At 41.5% G+C, this 15,750-nt stretch overlaps 1 protein-coding gene across 1 annotated transcript in view; it reads left to right on the top strand.

Moving 5' to 3' along the window:
* The first annotated feature begins 6,622 nt into the window (after positions 1 to 6,622).
* The window catches only part of tmeff2a (transmembrane protein with EGF-like and two follistatin-like domains 2a), a 167,958-nt gene continuing 158,830 nt past the window's right edge, over positions 6,623 to 15,750 (top strand). The window contains exon 1 of the mRNA XM_079358201.1: positions 6,623 to 6,877. Within this exon, the coding sequence (XP_079214327.1) occupies positions 6,799 to 6,877 (79 nt within the window). The 5' untranslated portion in view covers positions 6,623 to 6,798. The remainder of the gene's footprint in view (positions 6,878 to 15,750) is intronic.

Here is a 15,750-nt window from a genome sequence, read left to right as displayed (position 1 = left end):
ACAATATTAAAAGATGAAGTGGGCAGAATTTTGAGAACAACAGTGATGCTGGAAATATTGAAAATTGCATGGTTTTCGTTGTGTTGTTATATTTTGAGGAGGTGAACATAATGCCACGGGTTTGAATATTTATTAAGCAGGCCTGAACCTACTGTCACATGCAAAGGTGCTGTGAGGGTCCGATTTTGGAGCTCAGATTAACTGTACAAATCTGGGTTGTTTGACGACTTTGGAAGGAGAATGTGTTTTTCTCAGGGTGGACAAAGGCTCAAACATTGTCAAAATGGTTCATAAAATAGATGTGATGTTCTTAACAAAACATTAGCAAATGTTTGATACTATAAGAAAATTGTATTATCTTCCATTGTGCTGCTTGTAGAGCTTAAGTTGCAGCTTCAAAGTAGAATTCTTCAGTTTTGTTTTCCAGCTGTAAGTGAAACACCTTGACTCAGGATGTATGTAATGCAACAAGTGATTGTCAGACTGAAACATACTAATGATGGCAGAATGAAGCAATCAAAAATATATCAAGATCTATTTGTGGACTTATTATTTTAACAACCACAGCAGATGTCAAAGGAAGGATGTGCAACATGTTACACATAAATACATCATGTGTCAAGTTTCTCAGTCATGACTGTTGAGTCAGGAACTAGAGAAAAGAAGACGAACATAACTTCTTCACTGCTTACTTGGATGTCACTTAAGTGTCTTTCGATCGCGGTCATTCCATCAGTTTGTGTGCAATATGAAGCTATGAGTTCAACAAAGTGTGCTAACATTAGCCTGCTAGCACAACAATGCAGGCCACAGGGAATTTCTTTGAAGCTGTGTTTACAGATGAACACACTTGTTCTTGACACAGTGTAAGAGAACATAGTGGTTGTCTATGTCTGCACAGGAAGTGTGTTTAAAATGTAATTATAGCCCTGAGAAAGTGTTTATGCTTTTCCATAGCCTTTACAATTAATAGTGATTAAATATAACAGTCAAGGCTTACATGGAGAGCTAATGAAAAGAAGGCCCACACAGCAAACAAGACAAGAAGAATATATATGAGAAATGTCTAATGGGAGTATCTGCAAATAAACCCTGAGGCTTGTTTTTCTGGAGCTCCAGTGAGTCATTTAGCCCATGACAGAAATCCATAAATGTGACAGATGAAGAAATGAAAGTGATGTCTCTACCTGTATAAAAACACTGAGCTATAGGACGCGTCTACATATACCATCCTCCTCTGAAAAACAAACCAAAAAATCATCTGCCAGAGAGAGAGAGAGAGAGAGAGAGAGAGAGAGAGAGAGAGAGAGAGAGAGAGAGAGAGAGAGAGAGAGAGAGAGAGAGAGAGAGAGGATACAGTGGTTAATTTGACTGATACTGTGTGTATAAATGATCCATCACACTATTTATCTATGGGTCTGTTTTCAACTGTATTAGATCGCCTTTGGAGAGACTTACATTATTAAAGATTCCCAAAAATTTAATTCTGATTTGTACAAAATGAACGCGGCTTTATCATCACTGATGGGCCGCTATACATGTGTGGGGGTGACTGTGTCGACAGAGTCATGTGGGATGGAGCCCAGAAGATGTGAGGGGCCAGACTCCGGATGTTCTGGGCAGGGAGGTCATGCCTTTCTCCCAGCCCATGACAGCATCCAGGTGAGTTTGGGTACGGATACATACTGCTTTGTATGAATAAGTGTTCACATGCTGCTTTTGGACTTTGTTGTTGATTTGCACTTATTCACATCAGTTAATATTTGGATGAAAAATGCACTTCTGGTGTAGATAGATAGATAGATAGATAGATAGATAGATAGATAGATAGATAGATAGATAGATAGATAGATAGATAGATAGATAGATACTTTATTGATCCCGAGGGAAATTCAAGCGTAAGTGTATACTTAAAGGGATACTTCAACCATTTACATGAAGCTGTGTATCATTAGAAACATGGCAGCAGTGTTGAATGGTCATGAATCCACTGATCAATATGCAATATGACGCTTTTTGCATCACAGGAAGAAAACTTTCAAGCAAAGAAAAACACATTTTTCTCGTCTCAGGGCAAAATGAGGGCTGGACTCACAACCATTCAACACTGCTACCATGTTTCTAATGATACACAGCTTCATGTAAATGGGTGAAGTATCCCTTTAAAACTGCATGGGAGATCATCATCTTTATGAATTTATCCAATCATTTATTCTACGCAATAGGAAAAAGGATGAACATACTTCAGGATGCTTGGTGGAATAGAGTGCATTTGACTGTTGAGTTGAAGGAACTCGTGACCCCCCCCCCCCCCCCGACAGCTAAGCAGCCACTAACAGAAAAGAACAGCAGGCCTGGGAGCCTGGGATTTTACTGAATCCTGCAATGCACCAACAGCAGCCGGGTCCAGTATCACCATAGGTCTCCCTTCAATTACCACCCACATGTTTTCTACAGCAGTGTGGGGATCAGCCTCATCTTGCCCTACCTTTTAAACATCCTACATAATCAACAACACGACTTTTAGCCCACCACCTGCATTATGAAATAGAGTAAATGTATCAATATCATTTATTTCTGTCAGGTTTCATCATGGGCAACCATCAGGGTTCATTTTATGAACAAGCTCAAACTCTGTTTAATTATATTATACAGTTATTTAAGTGTTACTCCCTCAGAGCTGAGATTAGTTGGACATCTCGCTCTCAATTACTTATATTTCATGCTAAATATAGTTGATTTCAAGTTCAATCTGCGGACACATGACTGACAGCAACGAGGAAGTCTACAGAACAAGTGTAAAAAATGAGAAGCAGTAAGAGGGCAGCAGAGGAGGCACAAAGCGAGTCAGGCAGTGTGAGCTAAGGAGCTCAAACAGATGGGACAGCTTGGATCAGAGCCACGCGAGGCCTTGTAGGTGAAACGCTGCATGTCTGCTGTAAGTGCAGAGGAGGACCTGACCTAATTGACTGATTTGGTACAAATGTATATACCTAGTTGCCAAGGCTGGAAGCTTTTACTCCACCAAAGGAATAGATGGGCTGAAATGGATCCAAATGGGAGGGTTAAGAAGAAGCTATTGAAGAGGGATTCACCGATGTTTGAGAAAGAGGTCATGGAATAAGTTTCTAAAGCTGTACAAAAACTGCTCCATGGCAAAAACTGGTTTACTTTTTTTCCAATAAAGCATTTTGTAGCAAGTTGCAAAGGAAATCAGGGTTTTTACAGTAACTGCATCTGTCAGAGCAATTGTCTCAGGATCACGTTTTGGTGAAACGACCTAGAATAGCTCAGGTCTGACGGTGTTTACGAGATGGTTGGCAATTTCAAAGGTTAATTTAAGAAGATTAACTTCAGCAGCATAGTCATTTAGATAAGGTATCAAAGATATGTTTGTGTGATTATTAGAGCCATTAAATAACTCGTGAACTTTCATTACATTTAACGAGACATAAGAAACCCTCATTTTGCCAGCCTATCAAATATTTTGACAACATATTTGTAGGGGGGAATTTGAAGCAAGTTGTGAATACAATAACATACTTTTTATGGTGAACTAAACGTTGCTTTTCAAAGAGGCAGGGAGGTCCTTTGGGATCCATATAGAGTCCTGTTTATGGACACTAAATGAATTTGAAGTCTTGGCTGGATTCTCCTTAATGCTCTCCTATTTTATTGTCTAGTACGTCCTGGACATCTGGGTTAACTTGCTTCACCTGCTACCAACGTGACCCTGCCCAGAATATGTGGAAAAAATGGATGGGTGGAACATTTTCATGTTTTTCATTTTCATAATATTAAATGGAGAGTAAGTGGAAATGCTTGTGGCAGCTTGTAAACACATTCAAACTGGGCTCCTCCTTCTGGATGTATTGCCTTTCAAAGTGAACATTCACTGCACAACGTTTAATGTACGTCCACTACTCATACCCACACTGCAGGCTACCACATGCTAGTATAAGGTAACCACCGGTGTGTGGCACCTGCCTGCCCAACAGATACAGTCGTAGGCAAACTCTGCATCTGCGAGTGAGAGCCTACCTTCATCGGGGAACAAGCTTTGGCATTTCACCTCACAATGATTATATTTCCTCCTCTTTGCTGTTATGTCCACATCGTTTTATTCGCCTGTTTGAACTGTGTCCAATCACTGAATGTTATCCACACCCAAACTCACCTGTGCGCTGTAATTGGCAGCAGGAATTATACCAGCTCCCCACCTAGAAACATCCCGAGTCAACCAAACTCCAGTCGGAGGTCTCTGCAGAAACAGTGACCAGCGCAGGTATGAAAGTGATGATTAAGTCTGTATTATTTTTCAGAAAAAGATACCCACTCTACCTTATAATCTACCAGCCTCCTAAAATAAATAATACATTCAAATGCAATAATAATGCTGCGAATGATGGACACTAAGTAGGCAGCTTCATACTGATGATTCTTCTGGTGACAGTCTCATTGAGGACACTTAATAACACAAAGAAATCCGCAGCGGCAGTCACAACACTCACTTTTCTAGTTAAAGAAAAGTCTCTGAAATCAAATTGGGGGAGAAGAAATGAAGTTTCCTTTTCCTCTCATTGCTTTGTCCTTGCCTTTCTCACTGCGTCTCATCTTGACAAGGATCAATGAAACCAGATACCAATCCACTGACAAATGCCTTGTTGGTAATTTTTAGCACAGCCTGGAGATAAATGGGTGATTCTTCTATCGCTGATGTCATCTGCAAACAGAAAATCATCCTTCTGCGAGTGGCGCTGGGAGAGCTTTTGATTGACAGGTGAGCCCAGCAGGAGTTTGTCCTAGGGGCTGGATCTTTAATGTTTTCTCACAATCTGGATGGTGCCTTTTTTATAGGGCTGGGGGAGGGGATAGAAGATATAAAAAGGAGAAGGAAAAGGAGGAGAAGTGTGATCTGAATCTTTAAATCCCATTTCAGCTTTTTTTTTTTTTTGACATAATTCTTCAAAAGATATACCCTCATGCTTCACTCACGATTGTTCCCAGTCTGCTAAGTTGAGGTGTTTATTTGGAAACCATGGCCCTGCAGCTGTCACAGCTGTGGTTCAGTGTGACATGCCTCTATTCTGTGCAGTTACTCAATTTCTTAAGCACAGCCAGCTAATGAATCGTTCCTGTTCTTAAAATATATTTCTGTGGTAGTTAAAATAAAATATCAAACTAGAGGACAGTCTGTCGTGTTGGTTCACCTTTCAAAATTAACACATCATTACTCTCTGTCCACAGGCTAGAGATAACCTCAAACTGCTTTTGTCCTTCCGGCGTCCACAAGGAGACGGGCCAATGTTAGAGCAAACACCGCAGGGTCAAAAGAGACAAGACAAGCGTACTTTTTCCTATTTTCTGCCTTTGCTGTTTCTCTGCTCTATTGGAGAGTGCGGCTCGCACGGCGGAGGCCTGCCACAGCTCCAATCCATCATTCTCTCCTTGTCTTTGACCGTCGTCATCATCCTCTGTGCTTTCTTTATTCTGCTTTGCCCGATAGGAGACACTTTTTTCCTTTCCTTCACGCTGACCTCTCACTCTTCTTTGCTTATTTGGTTTTTCTCCTCCGACATCTTTCAAGCTTTCCATCAGTTTCTTCCTGGAAGCTGCACAATTTACTTTTTCTATGTTCAATTAGAAAATCTCCTGTGGACATTATCTCTTATGACCATTGCCGCTCTTTAAAACAATCTGATTGTGAACATAGGTGTTAAATGTGAAAAAAGACATGTGGTGTCATAATGTCAGACACTAACACAGAACAACCTTAAAATCCCAGCTGAAATAATAGATATAAACAGAATAAATCAAAGTACTTGAATAACTAACACCGTTGAATTAATTATGCACTGCTACAGACTGCTAAAAATACAAAATCATTTATATGAATTAATGATAAAGATGTTTGCACACTTAATCAAAGTTTTCATGGATTAATTTAAGTATTTTTTTTCACATCCAACTTCTAATGTCTTTTCTTTGTTTGCCTCACAGCAGCTCTGTGGGGCAAACAACAACCTACAACTTAACCCGACAGCATTACATGAAACACTTTCACATAGACTTAAATCTGGAGAGCAGATGGCCCGAGGAGTTAGATTGCACCCCATGTCCAGAGGCTATTGTCCTCAAAGCGCGGCCCAGGTTCAAGTCAGACCTGTGGCTCCTTTCCTGCATGTCATTCCCTACTATCTCTCTCTCTGGTTTTCTTACTCTAACTACTGTCCTATCAAAATGACAAATTAACAAAAAACACATATCATCCCTGTGGGCAAGAAGGTGGTACCAGGGAAGAGCTTGGGGGTGCTGAAGATTCCCCTTTGATAGCCAATGCACCCCCAATTAACGTCTGTGTATTTTATGTTATCTAATTTATTTACATGTGAGTCCTGCACAGTACAATTTGAATTAAGAAACAAACCAAACCAAGTGTTATTATATTTAATAGAATAAGAAAATAGGTCGTATCAGGTGATTAATTTCAGCCAATGGCGCAGCACACATTGAACTGTGACCTTAACTTCCCTTCAGCCAGACTTTCTGAAGTTTTCGTTAATTTAGCATCACTGTCACACGTCGTTTTTCGTTTTCGCCGTTTTCCTTGAACCTCCACGTGCAGAGACTCAATCACACAGTGTAAACAGGGGGATGGTGAACTTTGCAATTGTTGGCCTGATAAACGTCATGAGTCTCTAAAAGAAAAGCGGAAGGACGGGGACGAGGAAGGAGACGTCTTCGGTTGAGGATTCTTGCGATAACCTGGCACTGTTGGGGATCAACACCAAAACGACAATGGTCCTGGGACAGCAAGAACAAGAATACCTTCACCCACAACAGCATACGGACAGCTTCATAGTGAAGACTTCTAAGGGTATGTGTGCGTTTTTACCAGCAGCTGTGTTTTCATTGAACACATTTGGTGTGTGGGGCACACTTCCTAAATTATTGTGCGCTGCTTCATTTTGTGCGTTGCTCATTTTATACAGTCAATTTTGACTGGAGTGATGTGACTGTATTGGCTGAAATGTTGTTCAATGCCAGCTGAGTTTGTCTGATCTATGGATGAAGTGAGAAGTAATTATTTCTGCGCACCCGTGTGCAGGCCCTGTCGCTGGCTCAGTTGCGCTTCATTCTGAATTTAGATGTTTAAACATGAGCATGTTTGTTCATTTGTCTACAGCAGACTATTCCACCTGTTGTATATCATTGAAAGACCTGTCAAATGTCTCGAGACAGGTGTTTGTGCACGCTCTGTGTGAGTGTGCGTCCGTGCTCATACAGTGCATTTGCGCGTCATCCATCCATCCATCCATCCATTTTCTGCCGCTTATCCGGGGCCGGGTCACGGGGGCAGCAGTCGAAGCAGAGAACCCCAGACTTCCCTCACCCCAGACACCTCCTCCAGCTCTTCCGGTGGGACCCCGAGGCGTTCCCAAGCCAGCCGAGAGACATAGTCTCTCCAGCACGTCCTGGGTCATAAATTGTCTCTGTGAACGTACCAACACTCACAAAGAACTATCCTGTAGCATCTACAACAATATAATCTCTGGCTCTTCCTCTGAGCAGTCCCCATTTCAGAAGCTTTTCTGTTGATTTTTAAACTCTGCTCCAAGGTCAGGTGTAATGTCATGGACAGATTTATAAGAAGTAAAGTCAATGTCAGGTCTTACCCTAAGAAGAAAACAACTTGTTTGAAAATGTTGAGTTTTCAGAAAACTAGAAAAGTGCTTTGAAATATATTCCATTTATTGTTATTTTCATCTAAACCCATTACATCATAAATTGCTCAGACAACACGTGATTATTATCTGCCATTGGATAATGTTCAAACTAGATAGATAGATGGATAGATACTTTACTGATCACGAGGGAAATTCCAGTACACATTTACAAAGTGAAACACGTGCATGAAGACAGAACAGACAACAGGCAGGATTAGACCCCGGAACCCAGGCATAGTGATAAAGATGTCCACGACTGACGGGGTTAAAAAGCAGCAAGACATTCACCACCTTCCAGACTCTTTCCTTTGTTTACGCTAGAGAACAGATATTAATCTATTCAGAGTATTTCTTCGAATAACTGGAGTTCTTCAGTCTCTTCCATGTGAGAGTTTCTGTTAGCGTTACGCAGAAACAGTTGTACCGATGTCCTTCAGAGGCGGCTTTGTTGCTTTTGTCTCGTGAATGCATCTCAGACTTGATCTTTACTTCCATTAAAATCAGCAGGATCACTCAGTTTTTTCTTACCTTAAGGATCTGTGTTTCTACTTGGGCAAAGAATCTAGTTTTAGCACTAAACAGGATAACTGTGTTTAGTGCGAGTGTGCCCTTAAAGAGTTCACAAAGGATTTTCTTTGTATCTACGTATATCGGCTAAATTCTCGAGTGTAGGAACTACTTTTTGTTGGCCGCTACCTTGAAGGGTTTTGAAGATAATTTTGGTGTTAATGCAGCACTAATAAAGAACACTCTGCTTCTCTCTGATAGTCATGTGTTTATGTATTCATTTGGCAGGAAGCACAGCCATAAGCTCAACAGGCTGCTGACTCAGTCTTGCTGGTCCTCTTGAAGGTGTTAGGATACATTTATGCTGTTTAAACTTTGTGTTCCTTCAGAATGAGCCAAAAAGTAAAAAAAAAAAAAAAAAAAACCCATCTAATTTATAACAATCATCAGGGCCATACCTTCAAGCTGCTATAGAAAATATATGCAGGAATGGGATGTGGCTAATTAATGGAACTTCAAAGCTAATTAAGAACGTAGATGGAAGGGACAGCAGGGGTTCGAGGCAACAGTACTATTTATACCTCTGCTTTTTGTACCTGCCGTTGCTGTTAATTACTTTATGGGACGATGCAGGCAAGAGCCGGAAAGCAACAAACGCAGAACAACAACCTTGTTTTTGGAGCAGGAAAAAAAAGGATGTAGTGTTCACTGAGCTGGTTTCCTTGAAGTGTTGCCAGCTTCGTTTTGTGTGTGAACTCTGGCAGTAGTTGAGCATCGCAAATACAAACGTTTACAGTTGATAGAAATATTTAGAAGGGACTCGTAGAATGATTCTTTGTGTCATTTGTGAGACGCATTATCACGATTTTATTTAAACGTTGTTTTTCATATTCTTATATAAGAAGTCCAGCAGAAGTGTCCTTTTGTTTCACAGTCTGGGAAAACAGAACTGCAGTGTAACTAGACAACAATGAGACATGTCTCATTGGACTTTCATGGACGGGAAACAAGAGAGAGAGGACAGAGGAGCCTTGAGATGTTCATCTGTGTAGTTAAGCATGATGGTCTATCATGCAAATAACAACATAGCAAAATACAGAATAAGTTACTTCCAAATATAAGACGCAGTTTTTTTACCATGTGGAGTTTCAAATGCTGTAAGCTAACACTACTGTATCTTATATTAGAGAGAGAGAGAGAGAGAGAGAGAGAGAGAATAAAATGCATCACCAGTGCCCTAGATAAACTTTTCAGATGGAAGCAAAAGTTATTAAAGTGCCTCTTAAACGTTAAAATCGACCTTAGTTTTATCAGTTAATAGTAGAATACAGTGGAGCTCAGTTTCAGCCTCGGATATTCCAGGTTAACTTACATTTATCACTCAATTCCTTGGTGAAGACTTGCTGACAAGAAGCCAGTTAATGTGTTGCTTCTCACTGTGTCTTTACAGCCAACAGCTTTCATGCAGCTGGGACCAAATTAAATTATTCATATGTTTGATTTTATTTAGAACAAGACGGAACATACTGATCTAGTTTTCAGACATTTATCCGTCACTTTCAAACTCCAACTTTTTGTTCTGATGCCATGTTACATTCAGATTTACAGTCTGACTAACCGGATTCCACTTGATCCTGATCGTCTTTTTGTCACAGTTAACATATTTTAGCCTGACTGATTGTAGAACAAGATGCATTTGATCTATTCATAATAACCCTTAGCGCACATTTTATTTCTGTAGAAAAAAAAAAAAGAGTCCTCCTCCTGTTTTAACACCGTTTCACAGCTACGTCTGGTTTGACTGTAAATATTCATGGATTACTGCAGTGAGCTTTGGAGTCCCATTGGCTGCGGTCTCCCCAATGAAAATGTGGTGTTAATCGAACTTTCTAACATACTACTAACAAGCATAGAGCTGCAGCTGACCAGAAAATCCAAACGAGTGAGTGATCATACAATGTGTATTTGACTTCCAGCCTCAAGTGGCCACACCACATGTGGGATTTTGTACTTCCCCATTACCTTTTTTCAGCAGCGGGAGTTGCTGCTTTGTGCGATCTCTTGGAAATGTCAGGTGTAACAATTCACTCAACTCACGATCCGACTCACGATACTGGGTTCAACATGCGAGTCTCTCACGATCGATTTGAATAGAGTCTGGAGGTGTTTGGAGCTTCTTGTTGTGGTGTTGACTAAATGCCGCGTCATGTCGGTTGTGTTATTTGTGCACTTCCCTGTCTCTTTGTAATATATGCACACAGTTTTTTGTCTCTCCATTTGCAGGGAAGCAAAAAGGCTTCCACTGCCATGATAACGTCTGCTTATTGCAACTAACCGCCTCTGCTCTACAGCTGCTGACTCTTCACCATACTACTGCCATTCTTATTTTTAACTGCCTCACCATTGATCTTTACATCCCTAGTCAGGTGTAAGGTCACCATCACATGACCACAGTGACCAGCTGTAGCAGTACCTCCATTCATACCGACCTTGAAAGAAGGCTGTGGATCAGTGGTAGAGTCGTTTGTCTCTCAACTGGAGGGTTGTTGGTTCAATCCCCAGCTCTTGCAGCTGCATGTTTGATGTGTCCTTGGGAAAGACGTGTAATCCTGCTTCATCAGCAGCGTATGAAAGTGTATGGGATTAGCTAGTACTGATGGACACTTTACATAGCATCTCGTGTCATTAGTGTGTGAAAGGGTGTTTATGGGTGAGTGTGACCTGTGGTGTAAAAGCTCTTTGAGTAGTCAGAAGACTCACTATAAAAAGGTCACGGTACTTTAATCTTTTACCAAAGTCACTTAATATCAGTAAAGAAGTGAATTAGTGATGGCAGTAATATAAAAGACTTATTCAGAAGGAAAGACACACCACCATCAGTAGCCTTCAAATGGAAACCACGTCCAGGGAAAGTAAACTGTAGGATAAGTTAGATGTTGTGTTCAGCTGAGTCACAGTCCTGCTTTTGATTCTGCAGACACAGGGTTTTAATGGTTATCTAAGAAAGGACTCTCCGAAGACGATGGTGTGGCCAGGCAGCAGTAATATATATGGCCTGGTGGTGAGGAAGCAGAGTTCAGATGGAGAGTGTAAAAGAGCTGTCAGCTGAGGAAAAGGAGGTCTGATTAAAGCCGCATCCCCACACCTGAGCCTCTCTCAGCCTCACACACACGCCGTGGACACACAAACGTAGGGCCATGCATTCTGTGCATGGATAACCATGTGCAACACGTAAGTGTGACTGCACACGTTTGGACATGTTTGTCATGTTTTAATTGGAGATAGCTACACACACACACACACACACACACACACACACACAGTTTTACCTCTGGGAGACCTGCTGTACATTGGGCTCTTCCAGCCCTGCTCCACACAGAAAAGACCCACTGCAGCAGGGTTTCTCCCGATGATGAAGATTATATCTGAGAAGTTTTTATTGTGTATCCAACACAGGCAGCAGTAACTCCATTTACTTGTCAAAATCTATATTGAATAGGCCACACCAGGTGGGCGTGAGCACAGCAGATTTACCCACAACCAATTTTCAAACACCTCAGGAAAATGAGATAAGGTCGGTGTTTCCCCCGAGTGCATTGCTCATTGTTGGTTCCTGGATTGCAGTCTGTGATACCTGGTTTAAAGATAACTCTTTTGCAAGCATAGCTGTTGCCTTGGCAGCTCACTGTATGGGACTGCAGTTCAGGAGTGTTTACAGAAAGGTTTTTTTTTTTTTGAGGGGGGGGGCTTTAAAAGACTCAGGCAAGATCACAATGTATGTCACTCAACTATCACAGAGGTAGCGAGCCAGAGTGATCAAGCAGAATGGAGAGTGACAGCAAATTAAAAAGCAGCTCAGGGACAGTGATTATGCAGCGCGGCAAATGACAATGATGCTAGTGAAGGGCAGGGAATAAAAAGTCTTTGTTTAGCGTCATATAACCAAAAACACAGATCAGAGAATCAGCAACACACGATATATTCCCACGTTTACATTTCTCACTTCATTACAGTCCTTCATTTACCCTCGTTTTTTAGAAACTGTTTTGCTGCAGGTTAACTGTGAGGATTTTTTTGTAACCACACTATCAGCAAACATGCCAACACTTCCACGTTTCCCTGGTTTCTTCCATATTTCAAGACCACCTCCCGGCCCCCACCTGTTTTGTTTTTCTCACGGGAAACTCCTGTGACTTCCACAGCCCTGCAGCCTTATTATAATTAATCCATAATGAAAGATCCATGCATGTTGTATGTCTGTCTGCAGATTTCAAAGTTGTCAGATCCTCTATGGATCATCTATGAAACACACGCGCACACACACACACACACACGCACACGCACACGCACAATCCACAACAGCGTACAATTTCAACCGCGCTTTCCGCGCAGCATGAGGATAAAGACTCGGGTTCCCCATCCGTCCCTACCAGCAGGGTGCATGGAGAGTGAAAGGCTGAGAAGAGTTCTGGTGAATTTAATTAGACTAATGTGGTTGGTCTCGTGGCCTTCGGCAGGGTTTAACCTAAAGGTGGAGCGCATGGCTGGATTACTTGTCTCTCTCCTTCTCTGCATTCTCGTCATACTTTACATGATATATTTGTCTCAGTGTTACAGAGTGTTAGCGTATGAAAAGCTCTGACATTAAAGTGTTTTAGAGGAGTTCATATTGATCATTGGAAGATAAAACATGGAAGAGTCGTCGCTGAATGTCACACTCTGATGGCACGCTGAGGCGGCTCTGTAAAGTGTGAATTAATCCATTCACACATGCCGCCGACCAAGTAGTGGTAGCAACTCGGGGTTAATTGTCCTACCCAAGAACATAATGGGAAATGTGGCTGAAGGAGCTGGGGATTGGACCTCACACCTTCAGGTTAAGGAACGACCGGCTCTACCACTGAGCCACAGCCACCACAGGAAAAGCTAATTCATTTTGTGTCTTTTAAAATTCTTCTGCATTGAAGCCTCGAGTTCATGACAGCAACACTGCACAGTTCTGCAAAGAGATTGCAAGTTCTTACATAATAACCATAATAACAACACAATGAATTTAAATCCTTCATGTTAAAACAAAAACAAAAACTTTCAAAAAATGTTCTCAAATCAATTTTCATAAGGATTTTGCCTCAGGCAACTCCAGGTTTGTCTGGCCAGCCTTCATAGTTGGCTAAGCTAACCGTAAAATATTTCTGAAGGCTAGCACTTAATCAACCCTGGAGACATTTACTGTATTCTCTTCTGGACATGTTAGATAACTGAATGTTGTGTTGGAGTAATGGCATGAAACTCGCCAGGAATCCTTTTCCATGTGAATATCAAGGAGCTTCAGTTCAAGAGTCTGACTGGGCTTCACTCTGCTGCCGATGAATCTGTACAGCAGTTAATGATCAAAACTATCCTACAAAACAAACTGAGCTCATCCCAAAGGTGTCATTTGAAAGTAGCATGGATACAAAGATAAGACAGTTGAGTTTTCTCAAGTGAAGGTTTCAGTACAGTTCTCCGTAATCGAGGCGCCTCGAGCCCTTCTGCTGTGTGTAATTGAGAAGGACAAGATGAACTGAGCGAGCCCGACATCAAGAATCTCTGCAACTCCGAAATGAGACGATGAAATGCAAACACCTTCGGTGTCCGCACAGCTGGAGACAAAGTTTCTATTTTGAGTCAGGATGTAGCAAGAGAGGGGGGGAAAGGTTATTTTGCTGAGATTCGAAACTTAGGGGTCATCGGCAGCACATGATTTACTCTGAGAGGCTCTGTGCTTTGAATTTGCTTCATCGTCTGTAGGTGTGAAGCAGGAGCCGGATGACTATCACAAGAAAACGTTATTTAAAAAAACGCTTGATACAGGAAGTAACCTGACTTAAATAGTGTGGACATGGGGCACAGATGGTTAGTTAGGTCGCCCTTATCATCCTTTAAGCGGGCAGCCCGAGCTCAACTCCGATCTGTAGGCCCTTTCCTGCATGGCTGAATCATACCTCCGGTTTTTGACTCAATTAACGGTCCTATCCAATAAAGACAAAAAGCCCCCTGCTGGCAAATAATAGCCACTGCTATTTCATCTCAAATACAATCAGTACAATATCACGTAATCAAAGACTGCACATCTCACACACGACATGAAGGAACGATAGAGAAACACAATGAGAGCCTGACAGATTAATAGTCCGGCCGATGTTAGCATAGCCAGTGAATATCTGTCATTTTATCTCTCATATATACCGATATAACTCGATTCATTCACTAGTCAAATAGCATTTCAATTCAGTCTCATTGTGTTAAGCAAACCGTTCACAGCATTACAACTCACGTTACATCACTCTCCAGAGCTGAGTGTTGGCGTGACCGTCTTCTCTACGTTATATTGAATCTCTTGCCCCAAAGAGAAAACTGCAATAAAAATATCAAGGCATTAAATGTGTTTTTCTGTATCTATCTCTACATATTGAACTTGATCTAAGAAACCTGTCAGTCAGTATATTGGTTACAGATTTTTTTTTCCCTAGCCAATTTCAATTTAGATATCGACCCCAAAAATGACAAAAATCGGCTGTGCCCTAAATGCAACTTTCAATCATTTAAGCTTCACGGTGTCTCAGGCTTGAAATAAGCTTCTGCAACATTTTCACAGAAACAACCTGTAAATCCATCCTCCAAGGACTTCTTTGACTTTATACAGTCATACATTTGAAAGCCTCTACTTTGTCATTTTATCTGCAGCAGAGGTCGAATTGCTACTTAGCACCTGAGGTTTTCTTTTTTTTTTCCCAACTTCAAGCATTTCAATACAAGTCAACTTGTTGTTTTTTAAGAGCAGTTCACAAACACATACATATAATGCAGACATGTTTCACTCCAGAAAGCGTCCCCATTGACATGTAGTGGACATTGTTGTATGTTTGTAAAGAGAGCCTGCCTGCAGGGTGTGTCATTTAGGAAAGGCCATTAGACATTATGGATGAGGAAAAGATGGACACTTTTCACGACCCTTTCATGGGCTTGATCTGAATGTTCCAGTTAAGATCCTTCTCTCCCTCTTCTACAGTCTGTTACCTAGCAGCTTTCTTTGTGTGCTTCTCTCGTATAGGCTTTCATAGTGATAGAACAGTTGTACCTGCAGCAGGTTTTGAAGCCTCTCTCCCCCTCCTACAGCGTCGCATTTACATAAAGGCACCTTCTCCGAGACGCACATACAGAGAAAACATTAATATCATTAAATGGTAAGACCCTCCACGAGGCTCATGAATATTGTGCACAAATAAAAGGAATGAACACTTTAATAGTATAAAGATTCACTTTGCTTCATGTCACGCATGCACACACTGTGAGCAAGACCTATCAGAACACACACACACACACACACACACACACACACACAGAGACTATCTCCCTCACCCGGCTACTATCTCTGCTGGTGTTCACAATTCCCGTGGCGTTTGTGCTTTCAGAACCCAATTATGCCTCACTAGCAAATTAGCCACCATTAGCAGGGCACCGGCATGTGTCTCCA

This window comes from Symphodus melops (genome assembly GCF_947650265.1).
Source record: "Symphodus melops genome assembly, chromosome: 12".
Lineage (NCBI taxonomy): Eukaryota > Metazoa > Chordata > Actinopteri > Labriformes > Labridae > Symphodus > Symphodus melops.
Note: the sequence above shows the minus strand (reverse complement) of the source record. Positions and strands in the feature narration are given on the sequence as shown.